This window comes from Cervus canadensis, chromosome 26 (genome assembly GCF_019320065.1).
Source record: "Cervus canadensis isolate Bull #8, Minnesota chromosome 26, ASM1932006v1, whole genome shotgun sequence".
Lineage (NCBI taxonomy): Eukaryota > Metazoa > Chordata > Mammalia > Artiodactyla > Cervidae > Cervus > Cervus canadensis.
In genome coordinates, this window is record NC_057411.1 from 37,123,960 (window position 1) to 37,146,028 (window position 22,069).

General features: G+C 40.8%; 1 protein-coding gene across 6 annotated transcripts in view; it reads left to right on the top strand.

Annotated features, from left to right (window-relative positions):
- The window catches only part of ARHGAP24 (Rho GTPase activating protein 24), a 539,270-nt gene that overhangs the window by 511,516 nt on the left and 5,685 nt on the right, over positions 1–22,069 (top strand). For all 6 annotated transcript variants that reach the window (XM_043448566.1, XM_043448568.1, XM_043448571.1 and 3 more), the window contains 4 exons: positions 10,911–11,043; positions 11,859–11,932; positions 14,447–14,568; positions 20,342–21,419. In XM_043448566.1, coding sequence (XP_043304501.1) covers positions 10,911–11,043; positions 11,859–11,932; positions 14,447–14,568; positions 20,342–21,419 — 1,407 coding nt within the window. The remainder of the gene's footprint in view (positions 1–10,910; positions 11,044–11,858; positions 11,933–14,446; positions 14,569–20,341; positions 21,420–22,069) is intronic.

Here is a 22,069-nt window from a genome sequence, read left to right on the forward strand (position 1 = left end):
ATTACTTTACTAGCGTGTGAGATGAGTGCAGTTGTGCAGTAGTTTGAGCATTCTTTGGCATTGCCTTTCTTTGGGATTGGAATGAAAACTGACCTTTTACAGTCCAGTGGCCACTGCTGAGTTTTCCATATTTGCTGATCTACCAGGTCACATGATTATAATTTTTCTTTTTTTTTTTTTAGTGAAAAAAATTAAGATGTAGTATCTTGGCAAACTTGACATTAATAATACAATATTTTTGACTGCATTCAGTATGTTGTGTGTTAGATCTCCATAACTTATCTACTATTACAATTTAAGGTTTATTGAGGTTTTTTTGTTATTATTGTTGGAATTGAAAGCATATTTATGAATATGGTAGCTTTTTAAAATAGAGTTTTACTGTTGTAATATTGCTGTGAGGAAACATCTCTGAATATTCTACATAAAGCCTTTTAAATGTCTCATTTGCATTAGCCTTTCCACTCCAGTGAAATGACCTTGGTGCTATAATGGAAAACGTTGGATTTTATTTTTATTTTTTTAGTCTAAATTTTTAATTTGCTTAGAGAAATAAGAGTGTGGCTATTTATAAAGTGAATCAATGTTCTCAAACACTAATCCAAACTGACTAAATAATGTCACCTCTAATGACTTGCTTATAAAAAGTGTGTTTCTCTGTGATATATATTTGTCTGTATATTCTTAAACATCCTCCCTTTGTATTCAGATGTAGTATTCAAAAGCAATGCATGCGTGCATGCTAAGTCACTTCAGTCCTGTCCAAACCTTTGCGCCCCCATGGGCCCTCCGTGGATCCTCTGTCCATGGGATTCTCCAGGCAAGAATACTGAAGTGGGTTGCCGTTTCCTCCTCCAGGGGATATTCCTGACCCAGGGATCGAACCTGCATCTCTTATGTCTCCTGCATTGGCAGGCACGTTCCTTACCACTAGCGCCACCTGGGAAGGCCTCAGAAGCTATATGACAAGGCATTGTACTTGACACTTATTATGTATTTGGTAAAATGATTACCACCTATATATGTGTGTTTGGAGTCTAAGGTGGGAAGACAGGCTTATAGCAAAAAAGACCAATGCTGTTATATTAATGTAAGTGCGTGATATGATTTTGAATTTGAGTAGTGTCAATGAAGAAGGAATGGATTCATAAGGTACAACATCAGAATATATAGGATCCAGTCATTAGCATTTTCAAACTTTCCAGGTGATTCCAAACTGCAGCTCAGTCTGAGAATCATTAGTCACTGTTAGATATAGAGTCTCGGGAAAAGCAAAATTTAGGTTGACTTCTAGTTTTCTTGCTTATTTGTATGCATGGTGATGCCATTCATCATTGAGAAAATGGTAAGGAAAGAATAATTTTATTGCAAGGTTTTTGCTGTTATCCAGCTTTATACAGAGTTATACAGCTTTATACAGAGTCCAGAGAGGGTATGGAATGTCTAAGAATTCAGTGGAAAGGTCTGTTATGGAGATGTATACTCATAGTCATTGGGGAGAAGTGATAATTGACCTCCTGGATTTAGCCAGGGTGTGTACCTAGAAAATAACACTTAAGAGGCCAGCAGAGGAAAAAAGGCTTGGGGGCTGATTAGTAAGCAATGATGGCCAGAAAAGGAGAAGGTGAGTGTGGTGGCAAAAAAAAGAATGAAATTAGAGACTTACCCATGGGAAATATTTGTCAGAAATAGAAAATCAATGAATATCCATGAATTTTTTTCTCATGCAGAGATATAGCTATTTTCATTTGAGGGGTCTATTATGTGGAATCATCAAACTGAGATTTCTCAAATGAATATCTTCCTACACCTGCACTACAGAGTATTTTATTTGTTATTTTGGGTACCTTATACACATATATGTGTGCATATGTGTGTATGGTATGTTGGGTTGTATATCATACTGTCAAATATTCTTTTTATCTGATTTGTTGTTGTTAGTGTTTAGTTGCAGTCATGTCTGACTCTTTGCGACCCCGTGGACTGCAGCACACCAGGCTTTCCTGTCCTTCACCATCTCCCAGAGCCTGCTCAAACTCATGTCCATTGACTCAGTGATGCCATCCAGCTCTCCCGTCCATTGTAGTTCCTTTCTCCTCCTGCCCTCAATCTTTCCCAGCATCTGGGTCTTTTCTAATGACTCAGCCCTTTGCATCAGGTGGACAAAGTATTGGAGCTTCAGCTTCAGCATTAGTCCTTCTAATGAATATTCAGGATTGATTTCCAGATTAGCTAGCATTTTAAGGGAGGAGCCTATACACACATAAGTAATCGCATACACATAAGTAACTTAGAAGTAGGAAAGAAAATGTCAACATGACAGTTTGGTTTGAGCATGAACAACATCTCCCACCACCATTCCCTCATACCTTTGGCATCAGGAACACTGGAGAGATGAGTATGTAATTAGTCAGCTCTAATGGATGATAGAGTAGCCAGATTTTAACATATGACATTACACATTAGAATTGCCTCCTTATTTGGAAGTTTTCCATCTCAAGTACATATTCTTTATTAATGTTCCTCAACCTTGACAGCATATGAGAATAGAAGAGCTCTTAAAAAAATTTCAATGCCCAAGCTTCACTTAGTCTAATTTAATCAGAATATTAAAGAACCAATCACCAGTGTTTTTAAAAAGCTTTCCGGCGACTCCAGTGAACAACCAAGGTTGAGAATCACTTTCTTCTGTGTCACATGGGCCAATCTGGCAACATTTCCATAAACCCACATTATCTAAAAGCATGTTTCTGTCTTTCTGATGACATTTCATTACCTACGACTCTGTCAATACCTTTGTGGTTTTATAAGAAAGCTCACCAGATGCAGATTTGGGAGTTATATTACAGCTTCCCAAGTGGCTCAGTGGTAAAGGATCCCCCTGCCAATACAAGAGATGTCAGAGACACAGGCTGAATCCCTGGGGTGGAAATGGCAACCCACTTCAGTATTCTTGCCTGGGAAATCCCATGGACAGAGGAGTCTGGTCGGCTACAGTCCATGGGGTCGCAGAGTCAGACAAGACTGAGAAAGTGAGCATGCACGCAGGCTGCCTTAACAGAACACCACACGCCGGGTGGTTTAAGCAACGAAAATTTATTTTCTCACAGCTCTGGAGGCTGGAGGCTCTGGAGGCTCAGACCAGGATACCAGCAGGAGTGGGCTGTGGTACAGACTCTCTTTTTGGCTTTTAGATGGCCACATTCTCACCCTGCACTCACCTGCCCTTTCCTCTTGAATGTGCACAAGAGCCAGTGGAGTAGGAAGCAAGCTTATCTGTGTCTTTTATTATAAAGACCCGAATCCCATCAAACCAGAGCCCCACCCTCACGACTTCATCTAACCCTAATTACCTCCCAAAGGTCCCATCTCAAAACACCATCACATCGGAGGTTGAGATTTCAACATATGAATTTGGGGGAAACAGGTGTTCAGTCCATAGGAAGGGTCGTCGTGCAGTTCTCTGCCATCATCGCTTTTAAGCCCGGAGGCTTCTTGGAGACAGGCACTAATTCAGTGTGGTCCAGACGGATAAAACTGTTCTTTGGTGTTGTATGTAACTCAGCAGTGACTCTTACATAACTACCATGAGGCGAGACAGTTTAACCAGATTCAGATTTCACTGCCAAAAAGCATACTGGTATCTGGTTATGACGGATACATTAAAAAAAAAGAAAAGCTAGAACAGAATCAGACTTTTGTTGTAAATGTTTAGTTTGGAACTCCCTACTGCCTTTGGATTCACTTTTCTATGTCTTGGTGAATTTGGCGCACAGAATAGCGTGTAGTTTTAGACAGTTTGTTGGCAGGCTTCATCTTGGTAACGCTCCTGAATCTTTCAGTCTCATATATGTTCTCCCTGCAATTTGATGGGTATTACATTATTTTTTCTTAATTCCAAGCAGATTTTAGGTCATCTCATTGTATGTGTTGCAAAGAACTTTGCAATAACTTTAATAAATTTCCTGTGTGGGTACACTGGAAATTCATTTTAGTCACTTAAATCAACAGATTATGGTGTGTTCTGTACATAGTATCCAGAGTGAAAAATTCCCACTTCTAATTTTGAGGCTTAAAAGTTTTAAGGTTTTGATCTGTGTGGTGGTATACTTGTAATCACTGTGGCATTCTCCTTATCTGTGTGTGTGAGTCTGTTTATCAGGGAAGGTGGAGGTGGGGTTAGAGGATAAGCAAGAGGGATTGTTGTCAGATTCCTTTATCCCAGATTAGTTAGAGGCCTATATTGTACATAGATTATAAATAAACAAGCAACTTCAGGGAAGTATAAAAACCTTCTTACAACCACACACCTGGCAGGGACTTTCCACCTGGAATATACAGAAAAAGTTTAAGTCAAACAAATGAAGCATGGTGTGGAAATGTGTTGATGGTGATGAAAGTGAAAACTGAAAGTCGCTCAGTCGTGTCCAATTCTTTGCAACCCCATGGATCATACAGTCCATGGAATTCTCCAGGCTGGAATACTGGAGTGGGTAGCCTTTCCCTTCTCCAGGGGATCTTCCCAACCCAGAGATCGAATCCAGGTCTCCTGCATTGCAGGAGGATTCTTTACCAGCTGAGCCACAAGGAAAGCCCAAGAACACAAGAGTGGGTAGCCTATCCCTTCTCCAGCAGATCTTCCCAACCCAGGAATTGAACCAGGGTCTCCTGCATTGCAGATGGATTCTTTACCAACTGAGCTATCAGGGAAGTTGATGGTGATGGGTTAGCACTATAAGCCCAATGGGGACAAAAAAGATCTATGTTGTTCCATGTCTGTTACACCTAGGATGGGGTGAAAGGCAGTACACTGTAGGTGTTAAAGAACGATTTGGTGAGTGAATGATAAAACAATCCCAGAATGACCAAAGGATGACCTGCAAGAATGTAAAATTGGGTCATTTATAGAAAGTCATATGGAAATCAGGCCTGATTTTAAAAAAAACCACAGAATCTAAAATTAAAGTCCAAGTCCAATCTAAGGTGAAACAAACTCCATCTGTTGAGCAATTAAGGGACATATGCTACAGAGCATCTTCTGGCCTGATAGCTCTTTCACTCGGGATCCCTGGGCCTGCCATGGTCTTTTTGCTTTCACTGGATATGACATGCACAATTTTTAACTTAATTTCTGAAAACAGATTTTACCACCAGGTGAGTGAAAGAGACCTGAATTCTGGGTAATGAATTTATATTAGCACATAGTTTCAAATTTCTACCATGAGTGTGATTTTAAACCACCCACCTCCCCATATTGGGACTTCCCTAGTGGTCCAGTAAAAAATGAACCTGCCAATGTGGGGGACATGAGTTCGATCTCGGGTCAGGGAAGATCCCACATGCCGCAGAGCACCTAAGCCCATGTGTCACACTTACTGAAGCCCAGACTCTAAAGCCCGAACTCTAAAGCCTGAACCCTAAAGCAACAAGAAAAGCCACTGCAGTGAGAAGCCTGAGCGCTGCAACTGGAGAGTAGCCCCTGCTTGCTGCAACTAGAGCAAGCTCACGGGCAGCAGTGGGGCCCAGGGCAGCCAAAAATAAATAAAATATTTTTCAAAAGAGCTTCTTTAAAAAAAAACAGAAACCCTCATATCTCAGTGATTTGCCCCAATTTGCTTTCTGTGCAGTTTCCTGTTTGTTTACCCAAGTGGAGTTTCAAAGGACCCACTCACTGGACTACTCTGAGGACCTGAGACAGGGACAGATGTGTATAAGTGTGTGCCGCTGCTGTTGTTACTATTATTGTTACTACTACTACTATTATTAACCAGTTTAGGGACTTTAACTCCCCATTGTATATCGACTCTTGTTCTGTTAGTCACTTCACTTTGTTGTAGAACGTGATATATTTCACTGAGGCAAAGACAGCGTATCTCATGAGGTACTTTGGGCAATCAACACATACTGTGGATATGTACTTAATTGTATGTATTAAAGCAAATATTAATTAGGCAAAATAGTGGGTTTTCAGTAAGAGATACAAGGCTGTAGAGTTAGATGCAGGAGGTAGCTATTTTGTAGAATGGATATACAAAGAGATTTTTCAGAGAAACATCAGATTTCCCCTTGCAGTGAGGAACCTACTGGCAATTAGGAAGGATGGACTGGGATCCTCTTGAGATGAATCCGGACTGGCAAACATGTTCCAGTCTTCCTGAAACCATTGTTTCCTTCCATTCAGTGGGAAAGTGAAAGTGAAAGTCGCTCAGTCGTGTCCGACTCTTTGTGACCCCACAGACTATACAGTCCATGGAATTCTCCAGGCCGGAGTACTGGAGTGGGTAGCCATTCCCTTCTCCAGAGGATCTTCCCAACCCAGGGATCAAACCCAGGTCTCCCACATTGCAGGCAGATTCTTTACCAGCTGAGCCACAAGGGAAGTTCAGTGGGAAAAGGACAAAGCTAAACATGAGAACAGAAGGCAAAGGGAGAGGTCTCTATTTCTCACAAAATAACCGAAATTTAGCAAAGCATCTCAAAAGCATCTCAAAAAGTCATAAATTTTTAAGTTGTTGCCTTTAAGCGAAAAAAAAAAAAGTAATAGCCTTTAGTAATTGAAATAAAAAATAATGTATTTGTCATTTTTTTTCTTACCATTTTTATATAACCGACAGAGTATAGGTATATACTTATAATGCTGGAAACTAATTAACATATCACTTTAGGGAAGGAATAAAATAGTTATCCCAGTTCACATATCTTATCTTGATTCATAGCTCAGATATTTCTATTCCTGGAGCATTATTGCAGCTTTGGTGCTGAGAAAATTGCTGGTGGGTGAAGAATGATTCTGCACTCTCATCCTTCACAGTTTTCACACCATTGCCATTAGTCTAACTTTGCTTTTGCGCCACCTGCTGTTCAAAGGACCTCACTACTACAGCTCAGCTTCATTAGAAGCAAAAGAATACCAGAAATAACAGGTCAGCTGGGCTTCCCAGGGGGCTCAGTAGCAAAGAATCCACCTGCCAGTGGAGCAGATAAAGAAAAACGGATTCAGTCCCTGGGTCGGGAAGATCCCCTGGAGAAGGAAGTGGCTACCCACTCCAGTATTCTTGCCTAGAAAGTCCCATGGACAGAGGAACCTGGCAGGCTGCAGTCCATGAGAGCACAAAAGTCAGACACAATTTGGTAACTAAACAACAACAGGCAAGCTACCTTAAAAACGGTGTGCTTGGAGACAGGCAATGTAATGAACAGTTCATCATGGAAACAAATAGATTTCTTCAATATATATTTCTTTTTTATCATTGTTGTCTCATTTATTTATTGCATTTAATTCATATTTTTATATATTCTATTTATATGGGCCTAGAAATTATACTTGATATACTCCATATATTGAAATTATGCATGTGTCCTCAGTGGCTCAGATATGTCCACCTCTTTGCGACCTCATAGACTGTAGCCCACCAGGCTCCTCTGTTCATGGAATTACCGAGGCAAGTATATTGGAGTGGGTTGCCATTTCCTTCTCCAGGGAGTCTTCTGTACCCAGGGATCAAACCCAAGTCTCTTATGTCACCTTCACAGGCAGATGGATTTTTTACCATTGAGCTACCGGGGAAGCCCCATTGAGGTTATACTCATTTTATATTATTTTGGTATTCTTTGCTGTGCCTTTCTATAACATTAACAGAAGGGTCATTAACTTTGAAGGCAACACAACCCAACAACCCAGTCACGGATTGGATTGGATTAGAGTGGACTAGACATGAGTGGAATCAAAAGATGGAAACCCTTTTGCAATAATATTTGTCACTGCATAGCCTGCCCCAGGTTGTAATTCTGTGATTCTGCTCATGACTGTGCTTTCAAGTTTCTGCTGCTTTACTGTGTATCTAGAGAAACCCAGACGGGCTTTGGACTTATGAAATAGAGTAATTTACCAGAAAAGAAAAAAAAAAACACTAGTGTCTTTTATTTTGCTTTACCTTTTAAGGCTATTTTATGTTTATCTTTTCAAAAAATATTTTGGAAAGTATTTTTAGGAATAAGTGAACTTGAACACAGTTTTCAGGATGTCTCAGAAACATGATTTTTATTTTCTTTACCAGTCTTTAAGATGGTTTCTATATTGTCTATCAGAAATTTAATAGAAAAAAATTCATCTCTTTAATTATGAAAAGAATAAAATTGGTTAAAGACAGGTCCTATGAGAACACCCGCATCATTTTAGCATCTGTAAAATGGTTGACAGTATATCCTACCAGCTCCAGCTGGCTCCAATATTAAAATGGAAAACCTCAGCCCTTGCCCTGTCTAATTCTGAGGGAGATGAAGTCCCATGGTTTTTGAAGATGCTCCCTTCTGCTCAGACTTCATCCTCTGACCTCTGTTCTCCCTTAGCTTATTGGCAGTTTTCCACTTTGGGCTCTGTTTACCTGCCTTGCTTTAATCGAAATACCTTCATTTATTCTTCATTCTCAGTTCATTCTTACACTCCTTCACATCTTAGCCTAAGCATCACTTCCTCGGAGAAGCTCTTCAACTCCTGAATTAGTCTTTTTTTGCTATTAGATGGCACCCTGTACTTTTCCTTATTATCATTCATACACTTTGCAATTAGATACTTGTGTTATTGAGTTTATTTTTCTGGGCTCCAAAATCACTGCAGATGGTGATTGCAGCCATGAAATTAAGACGCTTACTACTTGGAAGGAAAGTTATGACCAACCTAGAGAGCATATTAAAAAGCAGAGACATCACTTTGTCAACAAAGGTCTGTCTAGTCAAGGCTATGGTTTTTCCAGTGGTCATGTATGGATGTGAGAGTTGGACTATAAAGAAAGCTGAGCGCCGAAGAATTGATGATTTTCAACTGTGGTGTTGGAGAAGGCTCTTGCGAGTCCCTTGAACTGCAAGGAGATCCAACCAGTCCATCCTAAAGGAAATCAGTCCTGAATATTCATTGGAAGGACTGATGCTGAAGCTGAAATTCCAATACTTTGGTCACCTGATGCGAAGAGCTGACTCATTGGAAAAGACCCTGATGTTGGGAAAGATTTAGGGCAGGAGGAGAAGGGAATGACAGAGGATGAGATGGTTGGATGGCATCACCGACTCAATGGACATAGGTTTGGGTGGACTCCAGGAGTCGGTGATGGATAGGGAGGTCTGGCGTGCTGCGGTTCATGGGGTCGCAAAGAGTCAGACACGACTGAGCAACTGAACTGACTGACTAACTTGTGTTATTGGGGCTTTCCAGGTGGCACTAGCAGGAAAGAACCTACCTGCCAATGCAGGAGACATAAGAGACACAGGTTTGATCCCTGGGTAGGGACGATCCCCCTGGAGGAGGACATGGCAACCCACTCCAGTATTCTTGCTGGAGAATCCATGGGACAGAGGAGGCTGGCGGGCTACGATCCTTTGGGTTGTGAAGAGTTGGACACAACTGAAGGGACTTAGCCTGCATGCACATGTGTTATCTACTTTCTGTCTCCTGCCCCCACCAGATCATAAATTAATGAGCAGGCTAGAATATTCCTTAGGGTCCTAGCCATTGTGTTTTCTGTCATTTCCATTATAGAATAGATGCGGGGGAAATAGTTGAGGAAATCAAACTGAGAGTCCAAAACTGAGAACTGAGATACCCATTGTTTCAGTCCATGTAGAACTGTGATGTCAACTCTGCTTCTATGTCACCCTTGGGGCAAGAGAATAGTCACTGAGGCAGGAAGTCCCAGTGCCTAGATCCCAGCTTCTGAAAGACCTTTCAACGACTCATCACTTCCCGAAGCAGAGTCAGGGAATGGAGCGTTTGTTCCCACAACTTACAGAATCCCTGGTCTTGCTCACCACTCTTCCCACTTCCTGGGAATCAACTGACCTTTCACCCACCCCCTGACCACCACCTCTCCTTCCCATGCTCCTTTTCCCCACCAGCCCCCAAGAAACAAAGCAAAAGGAAACCAAAAAAATCCCCAAAACAAACAACTGCCTCTTCCTTTCTCTACTGTCAGCCATCTTCATGGATTAACAGGGGATACAGAGAGCAAATTATAAATTAATATTTCAGCAGATTGTCCTGTTACTCCGGTATTCAGCAGAAAATAAAAATAAATTTTGCACATTACACAAAGGACACATTGCGTTTTCAGTGCCTATTTTTGTAGCACTTCCCTTTGCTTTCTAAAAGACTCTAAGGATTCCCAGCTATCTTAGATTATTAGACAAGCAATCATGCTGAGAACAACCATCTTTAAAATGAGTTTTTCTTAAAAAAACTTTCACATGTCTTTAACCAATCACCAGTGTCTTCTAGAGAATAAGAAATGAATTTAAGATCCAGAAGTAATTAATTTCATATTAATTAATATACACATAGGGCTTTCCCAGTGGCTCAGTGGTAAAGAATCTGCCTGCAATACAGGAGATGTGGGAGACAGAGGCTCAATCTCTGGGACAGGAAGATCCCCTGGAGTAGGAAATGGCAACCTATACCAGTATTCTTGCCTGGAAAATTCCATGGACAGAGGAGCCTGGTGGGCTTCAGGGGTCGCAAAGAGTTAGAGACAACGGAGCAACTGATCACACACATATGTAGATTGGGCATTTGGGGTATTCTGCATTATCTTTTATTTAAAATCTGGTACATATAGTCTCGTTGTTTTATGAAAGTAATATTCTTGCCTAACATCAGATACACACGAAAGATGAGTGTTTATGCTTTTAAATATTTTCAAACCACACTGAGGATTCCAAGTCCCTCTAGGTCCCTCTCTCCCACTTGTGGTAGCATCTAATAAGCATTACCTAAGTATGTGCCTCTTGAAAGCTGGATTGACTAATTCAATTGCCAACAGAATACCAAAGTCTGACTCTTAGATGTATATTTGATGAAAAATTAATCAAATAAAAGTTTAAAGTTCACTCCATAGAAAATCTTCACACTTCTATCTCCACAGCAACACGGATGTACACACAGTGGCATCACTTCTTAAACTGTATCTCCGAGAGCTCCCAGAACCGGTTATTCCTTATGCCAAGTATGAAGACTTTTTGTCTTGTGCCAAACTGCTCAGCAAAGAAGAGGAAGCTGTAAGTCAATGCAGCTATTTCTTAAAATGCTATTATTTGGGGGTTTTGTCAGTGTTCCTAGTCTTGAACCTGTAAATTTTCCTTTGCCCTGTTTTTGGATTGTTTTCCACTATGCTAAGTATTGACATTACACACAGTTAGATTTTTACACAGTTAGATTTTTACACTTGGGCTTCCCTTGTGGCTCAGCTGGTAAAGAATCTGCCTGCAATGCAGGAGACCTGGGTTCGATCTCTGGGTTGGGAAGATCCCCTGGAGAAGGCAAAGGCTACCTACTCCAGTATTCTGGCCTGGACAATTCCATGGACTGTATAGTCCATAGCGTCGCAAAGAGTTGGACACAACTGAGCAACCTTCACTTTCACTAACACAGGTCCCATTTGTAATCCTGTCTCTCATCAAAAAGGAAAGCAGAGCTGAATAAAGGAAATCAGCAGTCCTTGCCACACTGCCCTCTAAATGCTAAAAATCGGAAGGACTCTCACTGTATTAAGGCTACTATTTCCCCCCAAATAACCTAACTATAAATAAGGCTATTTTTCCTTTTCAGGCAGTTGTGAACAAGTGTTAAAAATGTTAAATCTGTTTCTCCACAAATAGTACTCACAGAGATATTTGAAATGCTTTCACATCTTTTGAAAATATTTCTGAAACGCTCTCTGTGATAGTGGCAAGTTTTCAAGACAGGATCCATCACTGGTAATAGGTGAAACTAACAAGAACAAAACAAAACAAAAAACTGCATGCCCATTTCCCATTTGCTTTCATTCCAAGGTCAACACTTAGATAACATGTATTCTCTTCTTTATACTCAGGGTGTTAAAGAATTAGCAAAGCAGGTGAAGAGTTTGCCAGTGGTCAATTACAACCTTCTCAAGTATATTTGCAGGTAAGAATTGTCCTAAAGACAAAATGGAATTTAAAAAGACTGTATTTACACTGACAATAGTTCATTTTGACAATGAATAAAAATCAGCTGGGTTTCCCTGGTGGCTCAGTGGTAAAGAATCCGCCTGCCAATGCAGGAGATGCAGGAGACTCAGGTTCGATCCCTGAGTTAGGAAGATCCCCTGGAGGAGGAAATGGCAACCCACTTCAGTATTCTTTCCTGGATAAGCCCATGAACAGAGGAGCTTGACAAGCTGCAGTTCATGGGGTCACAAAGAGTTGGACATGACTTAGTGACTAAAATAACAAAACAACTAAAATGACAAAAATCATTTAACTGCTCTGAGCTCCAGTGTTGGCCTCTGTAAAATTAAGAGGTTTGACAAGGTGATTTCAAAGGTTTTTCTGAGCACTAAAATTGCTTGATTTTGTAATCTGTTGTTTCTGAGTCTCTCTGACCTCTACATATTAAAGATATGTTGCTTTGAACTCCCATCAAAGTTGCTTGTATGTGTACCACGTACCGTTGTTTAACAGAAGGAGCCTGCATGAGAATCACTTGTCTAGGAGTCCAGATTCTACCTCTGACTACTTACGTGTTTTTATGCAATTTTCTTCTCCTCTTTGAGACTAAGAGTCCTAATAGATAAAAGGGTAATGAAAACACACATTTGACATAATTGTTTTAAAAATTAAAGTATATTACACTATTGATACTATGTATAGATAAGTAATGAGAACCTCCTCTGTAACACAGGGAAGTGTACTCAGTCCTCTGTGGTGACCTAAATGGGCAGGAAATCCAAAACAGAGGGGATGTATGTCTATGTATAGCTGATTCACTTTGTTATAGAGCAGAAACTAATACAACATTGTAAAGCAACTATACTCCAATAAATAAATTTTAAAAAATTTTATATGCATATACATTTATATATATGATGAATGTTAATATACATTATTTTTCCCATTATTTTCAAGACTTACTGAAAAAAAAATTATAACTCAATTTTGCTAGAACAATAATTGTGCCTCAGAATGCTCTCTGTCAATGACCATGTTTAAGACCAGGGATGGCATGTACCATGTCTATGCTGCTACTTAAGAAATCAAGTATACATGATTGAAACACACTGAATTTACTTTCTAAAATGGTATTGGAGTATAGTTGAAATACATGAAATGTATTAAATTTAAATAAAGAGATTAATGATTAATAAAGGCTTCCCAGGTGGCACAGTGGTAAAAAAAATCTGCCAAACAACAGGAAGAGCAGGATCAGGAAGATCCCCTGGAGAAGGAGATGGCACTCCACTCCAGCATTCTTGCCTAGAAAATTCCATGGACAGAGAAATCTGACAGGCTACAGCCACGGGATAGCAAAGAGTTGGACACGACTGAGTGAGCACACCACACTACTAATTTCATCTATTTCAAATAATAAGTGGTAGTTTGACTTTCTGCCCTTCAGTTTTGCTGTAATTTAGGATGTATAATAGTAGTGAACATGTGAAAATAGGCACCTTTTTAGAAACTCATGGGATAGTAGTCAACAGCCCAGACTCTAGGGTGAGATCACCTGGGTTCAGGTCTCAGCTCTGCCACTTACTAACTCTGTGTCCTTGGAGAAGTTTCTTAACCTCTCTGGTGCCTCATGTGTGCCATCAGTAAAATGGAGATAATAATAGTATTTAGCTCACACAGAGATGCTATGAGAATTTAAGTTAGCACAATGGCTGGCACAGAATGAAATACATTATTTTAAATAACACACAAAGTAAGTTTTTTAAAGTATTTTTCTTGCTTCTTCTTTGTCTCATTAGTACAATCAATAAGCCATGAATTAATAGAAGTTCTTGTAGTAATGAAGAGGGGATGGGAAATGAACAAAACTGAAAGACTACAAAAACAATCTCTGCTACTAAAATCATTCTGGGAAAGGGCTATTTCATGCCTCTTATTCTTTAGCACCTAACAAGTTAAAACAATTTGTGTTTTCAATTTCTCATATCAGTAGAACCGAGGTTTTAATTTAAACCATGTTTGATGTCACTTTTTAATAGACTATAAATTTGAGGCTCACAAATTGCCCCACAAAGGGGATTGATTCCTCTTCTCAGAAATAAGAGATTGTACCAGACAATCTTATTTTTATAGTTCTCTAATTAAATATGCATATAAATTGGATATTTTATTTAGAGATAGGAAAGAAATTCATATTCTTGAATCTCAAGTCCACAATAGCATTATCCAAACACACTCATTCCTGTTACTGACAGGGGAAACCAAGCCAGGCTAGAGCAGATATTTGATATGATCCCTTATGATTCTGATACTTAAAAATCTGCAATAGATATTCTTCACATTTGGCAGAGAGGTGTTTGAATTTCTAAATGACTGTGTGTCCATTATCATCTTTGAACAGACTCCAGTTCATACATTTCCCGATAACCCATTTTTTTTTCCACTGACAAATTTGATCCCATTGTGTTTTGTTCATACTTTTACTCAACAGGTTCTTGGATGAAGTACAGTCCTATTCAGGAATTAACAAAATGAGTGTGCAGAACTTGGCCACTGTCTTTGGCCCTAACATCCTACGTCCCAAAGTGGAAGATCCCTTGACCATTATGGAGGGTAAGTGAATTGCTATCATATATCGTCATCAGAAGAACAGTCAGTTGTCTCTTGATTGTCCTGAACCTATTCTCCTGTGAGGAAACAAAGGAAATAAATGAATCCATGGTAATTCCATTTATGGACTCAAGCTCTTCAAATGTAAAATCTTCTGTTTGAGAGCCAGGCATTTTTTGAGGAGTTTACTAAACATAAGTTACTAAACATTTCCTCCATATTTTCATAAGAATAAACAGAACTTGCATAAATCATCTGTAAAATATCACACAAGAACTGGAAATGGCTACTTCACTTTCTGAGTTTGATGCAATTTTCTGAAACCTCAAATAGTTATGCTTCTAAGTTAATATATTTTCATTAGTTCCGGTTTTATTGGACTGACTTCAAGAGGCAGAAAACATGGGCCTCCAAGATAATGCTGCTTATTTACTTTGGGTTGAAACATGAAGAATTTCTTGTTTTCCATATTACAAGATATCTCAAATTATTTATCACAATGAAAGGTTACTTCTATTTATTTTCAGCAGGTCTCCCTGCTAGAGTACCATTCTTTCTTGTGGACATTAGTAGTAGCACTGATGTGCAGGTCTTGGCGAGCTTTGAGAGTAAGACTAGAGGATGGGAAACTCAAGTAAGCAGCATAAAAGAGAAAACTAGACACAGATATTATTCCGAGATCTGGAGAGGATATCCCTTAAGTCTTTACCTAAAAATTGATTTATGCTTGCAGGAAGGGACTCTGTGCTACTTTCCTGGGAAGAGTGCCAGAGATCAGTAGTCTGAGGCATTCCTGGGCCTCACACCAAGCTTGAAATAACTGTATTTCCCACAACCAGAGTAGAAAATCCTGACATCGAGGCATTGCATAGAGTCCTCAGGAGGGTCTTACTTTGGTGATAATGTTAACAGTTATGGACCAAGTTCTACAAAGCTTTTAAAAGAAATCCTAATGATTCAATAGAGGTCTGAGGAAGAAAAGAAGGAGGAATAGTTGGAGCACAAAGGATTTTCAGGGCCATAAAACTATTCCATGTGATACTGTAATAGTGGATATATGACACGGTGCATGTGTCAAAACCCAGATCACACAGAGAGTGATTTTAATATAAACCATGCATGCATGCTAAGTCGCTTCAGTTGTGTCTGACTCTTTGCAACCCTATGGACTGCAGCCTGCCAGGCTCCTCTGTCCATGGGATTCTCCAGGCAAGAATACTGGAGTGGGTTGCCATGCCTTCCTCCAGGGGATCTTCCTGACCCAGGGATCAAACCTGCATCTTGTACAGCTCCTGCATTGTAGGCAGATTCTTTACTGCTGAGCCACCAGGGAAGCCCAATATAAACTATAGACCTTAGTTAATAATCACAATATATCAATATTGGTTCATCAATGGAAACTAAAACTGGGCTTCCCTCAGATGGCAAAGGATCTGCCTGCAATGCAAGAGACCTGGGTTTGATCCCTGGGTGAGGAAGATCCCCTGGAGAAGGGAATGGCTACCCACTCCAGTATTTTTGCCTGGAGAATTCCATGGTGGACTACAGTCCATGGAGTCCCAAAGAGTCAGACACGACTGAGCGACTAAGGCACATTCAACAATAAAAAGGATGAACTACTGATATATGAATAACAATATGGGAAAATGACAAAAGCATTTTGCCAAGTGATAATGCCTAGACACAAAAGACCTCATACTCTATAATTGTGTTTATATGAAATTCTAGAAAAGAAGAAAAGTATAATGACAGAAAGCAGATCAGTGGTTGCCATGGGTAGGGGATTGGCTACAAAAGGACACAAGGGAATTATCTATAAAATGGTTAGGTAGTGTTTCCAGGACTGTCGTTTGTCAAAATTTATCATATACCTCACAGATATCTTGTACAAGTACTGAAGGATACAAAGTAATTCATTGCAAAAAATACAAATTAAAACTATATTTTATAGAATGCTCTGTGTGTGTGTGTGTGTATTTGTTTAGTCATTCAGTCGTGTCCGACTCTTTGTGACCACGTGGACTGTAGACGGCCAGGCTCCTCTATCCATGGGATTCTCCAGGCAAGAACACTGGAGTGGGTTGCCATGCCCTTCTCTAGGTGATCTTCCCAACCCAGGGATCAAACCCAGGTCTCCCGCATATATATTAAAGTGCCTAGTTACCTTCAAAGGAAAACTGAATTCTAGTTCTTATGAAGATACAAGTGCTCATAATATGGTATTTAAATTCAACCTATATAAAATTATATGAGCCTGGGGGAATTGTTGAAACATGCAGTCCAGTGGGACTCCCAAATCTTCATGGATTCTTCAGATTGGCCTGGTAATCATAACCACTCTGGACTCACTATTTGGGATTCATGTTTGTTATTAGCATTCTAAGGAAGAGAATGACAGAGAGAAGGGAATTAAAAGGAAGAAAGAAACACAGTGCATATAATGGCACACACATCTTCATTACTACCAGGCTAGTCTGTCCTAAATGGCTATAAAAATTGACAAGAAGTCCCTTTACAAGAAATGATTGTCATTTACTATTCTGGAAGCTAGATGAAAGCAAATCCTCCCAAGGTAAAAGCGAGACATTTCTAATTCTCTAGGGCTCTGACTCTATAATTGGGGCAGTATACACCGGTATGGGTTTCCCAGGTAGCGCTAGTGGTAAAGAACCTGCTTGCCACTGTAGGAGACATAAGAGACACTGGTTCCATCCCTCAGTTGAGAAGATCCCCTGGAAGAGGGTATGGCAACCCACTCCAGTATTCTTGCCTGGAGAATCCCATGGACAGAGGAGGCTGATGGATCACAAAGAGTTGGACATGATTGAAGCGACTTATCATGGACACACACACATCCATTGGCATGGCTGTTCACAAACTCATCATGGAGACCTTGGGAATGTCTGTCTTCAATTAGTTAAATCCCCATACAATTTACAACTATGATTAACAATGCAGTGATATTTCAAATCTTAATATTCCTGTGATGGGGAAAAGCTTTATTTTCCCAAAGGACTAGACAGAGTCGTATATAACAGAAGCTGCTAACATTTGAAAGTATGTCTGTCAGATGGGCAAACAGCACATGAAGTACTCATGTCTTCAAACACAGTACATGAAGGTGTCAGTGCTGACAGTCATTTTAGAGATGCTGAAATCTTTTCTTCAGAGTCACTGCTACATGCACTGAAAATAGGATGACACATTCAGAGTGTACTAAAAGAGAAAAGATACATATATAATACCATTAATTTCATCCAGTCTTTTTTCTTACACAATTCCATCGTAATTGATGATGATTCAGTAGATAGTTGTCTTTTATTTAGTTTCTTATTCAGAACACCAAGTTTACTTATTATTACTACAGTTTTAACTCCAACAGGTGAAATACAGTAAGACAAATACATGATTTGGAATGAGAAGATGAAGTATCACATTTCACTCTAGTCTCTTATCATCTGTGTGGCCTTAGGCAAAATCATCACCACTCCGAACCTCAATTTTCTCATTTGAAAAACATTTAAGTCTTATCTCAGAGGCTTGCACGTATGCTAAGTCACTTCAGTCATGTCTGACTCTTTGCAAACCTATGGACTGTGGCCTGCCAGGCTCCTCCGTCCATGGGATTCTCCAGGCAGGAATACTAGCGTGGGTTGCCACGCCTTCCTCCAGGGGATCTTCCCAACCCAGGAATCAAACCCACATCTCTCATGTCTCTGCAGTGGTAGCAGGTTCTTTATGACTAGTGCCACCCAGGAAGCCATCTCAAAGCCTTATAAGAATATTTATTTAGAAGATGTTTAAGTGAAACATTTCCACCTAACACAGTTCCTCAAACTCTAACACACACAGGAACCACCTAGGGATATTGCTGACATGCAAATTCTGATTCAGAAGGTCTGTGTGTGGACCACTAGACAATACCAGGGCTATTAATCTGTTATCACTGTTGTCTTATCATCTGGGGGTTGGTTAGAAACGTAAAATCTCATGCCCTACTCAATATCTACATTTTAACAGAATCTCCAGATAATTTGTATGAACATTTATTTCTGAGCAGCACTGGCCAGCATCAGACCTGACACATTGCTGATTCCTGATCTAAATATGTTAGAAGTTTTGAATCATGACAGAAGTGTGCAGGATATAGATGGATATAACACATTTCTTCCTATTCAGAATTTGAGTTAGGCCAGTAAGTCTCCCATTCTTTACCAAGGGGCCCCATGTGCTTGTTGGGGCAGACTTTTGACACTCAGCCAGGCAGTTGAAAACTTTGCTTTAGCATTCTGGTCCTGCTTGTGCAGAGCTCCAAGATCAGCTGGAGATGAGACCTTTGGACTTCTCAGTTCTTTCCTGAGTGTGCACACAGCCCTAGGTATACACAGAACCCTATGCATACATGTATATAATCTTATAAATCTTCAAATATATAGCAGAGCTTTTCAACACCTCCTGTGGAAATCTCTTCAGATTTTCCTCCTAAGCTTTTTGTTTAGCCTGTTGTTTTGTCTTCAACAGTTATCCACTTGCTTCAGGCAAACATGATTTTAAATGAAAAAGCCCCTAATTGTTTTTGACAAATGCCCCTGAGAAATGTCGCTCATTCTAGTCAACTCCTTAGCCAGATAAAATGAAGACAAGCCTCTTGAGTGGGGTCTTCCAGGGAACCACCAAACAAGTCAAATGACAATTCTTTGGGAAGGGGGCTTTGAAGGAGTTCCAAACCAGCTTTTTCCATTCCAGTGGCTGCCTCACTTCTGGTTCCCACTAAGATTGAGGGTTGTTGGTTTTCAAGGCTACTGCAGAAAGGAGGATGGGAATGGGGTGAGTTAAAACACTACAGAGCTTGCTGTTCTTTACCAAGTCAACGAGTTTTTAAAAAATCAACACTCTCCAGATTATAGCAAGACTTTCGTTAATTTCCAAATTTCTGAATATATTGACTGGGAACATTTTTGTCAGTTATTTTTATGGAAGAGAGGATTCTCATACATCTTTATTACACCATTTTGGCTAATGTCACTTAAAATGCCCTGAAACTTCTGAATGCAGGGCAAGAGTTGTATGGAACTTCATTGACTTGCTATATTATGAAGAAAGGCCACATATCTACTAGAGATTGTAGAAGGTTCCACTTCAAGGTGCCATTAAAATGTCTTGATATTTTGAGGCAATTAGATGAGATATCACAGTGACTTCTTTTAAGAAAGATTTTTCATAATTAAATGTCAAACTTACAAGAAATGGTGTGTGCCAATTAAGAGCCTGTTGTTTGGAACTAGTTAATTCTGGTTTTAAGCTCTTCTTTTTCTCCTTCATAGCTTGGGACATTGGTCAAGTTACTTAACCTTTATTAGATAGTGATAATAACAGTTCATAAATTCATAAATTTAAAAAAATCCAACTAAACTAACAAAAGTAAAGTGCCTAGTACAGTTCATGTTAAATATTCAAGAAGTTTTTAGCCGCAATTGCTATTGCCTCCCTAACCTGGAGATGGAAATGGCAACCCACTCCAGCATTCTTGCCTGGAAAATCCATGGACAGAGGAGACTGGTGGACTGTAGTCCATGGGGTCACAAAAGAGTTGGACACTACTTAGTGACCAAACAACAACAATAATTGCTATTGTCATCATTAAAAACATAGTTTGGCAATGCTAATAATAACGTTGAATGTGCACCTAAATATGGCTCTTTAAAAGTCACTTTCAAAATAGGAGATAAATCAAAACTGTTTTGCTCATACTCCTTTGCTTTCTTTGCAATTCCAGGCACTGTGGTGGTCCAGCAACTGATGTCAGTAATGATTGGCAAACATGATCGCCTCTTCCCCAAAGATGCAGAGCTGCAAAGCAAGCCCCAGGATGGAGTGAGCAACAACAACAATGACCTTCAGAAGAAAGCCCTCATGGGGCAGCTACAGAACAAGGAGAACAATAATACCAAGGACAGTCCCGTAAGGCGGTGCTCTTGGGACAAGCCTGAGTCTCCCCAAAGAAGCAGCATGGATAATGGATCCCCCACAGCTCTGCCAGGCAGCAAAACCAACAGCCCCAGGAACAGCATCCACAAGCTGGATGTCTCTAGAAGCCCCCCTCTCATGGTCAAAAAGAATCCCGCCTTCAACAAGGGCAGTGGGATTGTCACCAACGGGTCCTTCAGCAGCAGTAATGCTGAAGCACTTGAGAAAGCCCAGACCACTCCCAATGGGAGCTTACAGGCCAGAAGGACCTCTTCCCTGAAGGGGTCTGGTACCAAAATGGGCACCCACAGTGTGCAGAACGGAACCGTGCGCATGGGCATCTTGAACTCTGACACCCTGGGGAACGCCGGGAATGGCCGCAGCATGAGCTGGCTGCCCAATGGCTACGTGACCCTGAGGGATAATAAGCAGAAAGAGCAAGCAGGAGAGTCGGGCCAGCACCACAGGCTCTCCACCTACGATAACGTCCACCAGCAGTTCTCCGCCATGAGCCTCGACGACAAGCAGAGCGTCGACAGCGCCACCTGGTCCACTTCCTCCTGTGAGATCTCCCTGCCCGAGAACTCCACCTCCTGTCGCTCCTCCACCACCACCTGCCCGGAGCCAGACTTTTACGGTGGGAACTTTGAGGACCCCGTGTTGGATGGGCCCCCGCAGGACGACCTCTCCCACCCCGGGGACTATGAAAACAAAAGCGACCGGAGGAGTGTGGGCGGCCGCAGCAGTCGGGCCACCAGCAGCAGCGACAACAGTGAGACCTTCGTTAGCAACACCACCAGCAACCACAGCGCCCTGCATAGCTTAGTGTCCAGCCTCAAACAGGAAATGACCAAACAGAAGATAGAGTATGAGTCCAGGATAAAGAGGTGAGGAAAACCTGGAGCCCCTAGTGGCCAGAGAGGGTGCGACAGCCTCCTGTGAGACAGGCTCACCCGGAAGGGTTAAATCCGCTAACTCCAGTCAGAGACCTGGGTTCAGGTCCCACCTTCGCCATTTATAAGCAGTGGGACACTGGGAAAGCTCACTTCCTCTCTGTGAGTCTCAGCTTCCCAATGTGAAATTTTTTAAATTCTAGTAGTAATCTGCCTCAAGGTGAAAATTGCTCAGATGTGTCCAACTCTTTGTGACCCCATGGACTGTATGTAGCCTGCCAGGCTCCTCTGTTCATGGGGATTCTCCAGGCAAGAATACTGGAATGGGTTGCCATTTACTTCTCCAGGGGATCTTCCCAACCCAGGGTTCCAACCCGGGTCTCCTGCGTTGCAGACAGATTCTGCACCAACCTCAAAAGCATGTTAAATCATTACACATTGTCCCCAGGACAGAGCAGATGCTCAGTAATTCTACTTCTTGTTATTAGTAAAAGCATTGATTTAGGTTCAAAAGCTGGGGAGAGGAGTGGAAAGGGATGTCTGGAGTACCAGGAGTCTGTTATCACAGGAAGAGGATGAAATGAGAGTAAAGAAAAGTTGGAAAATAAACAGATCTTTGTTGTTAATTATTTCCATGGTTGGAT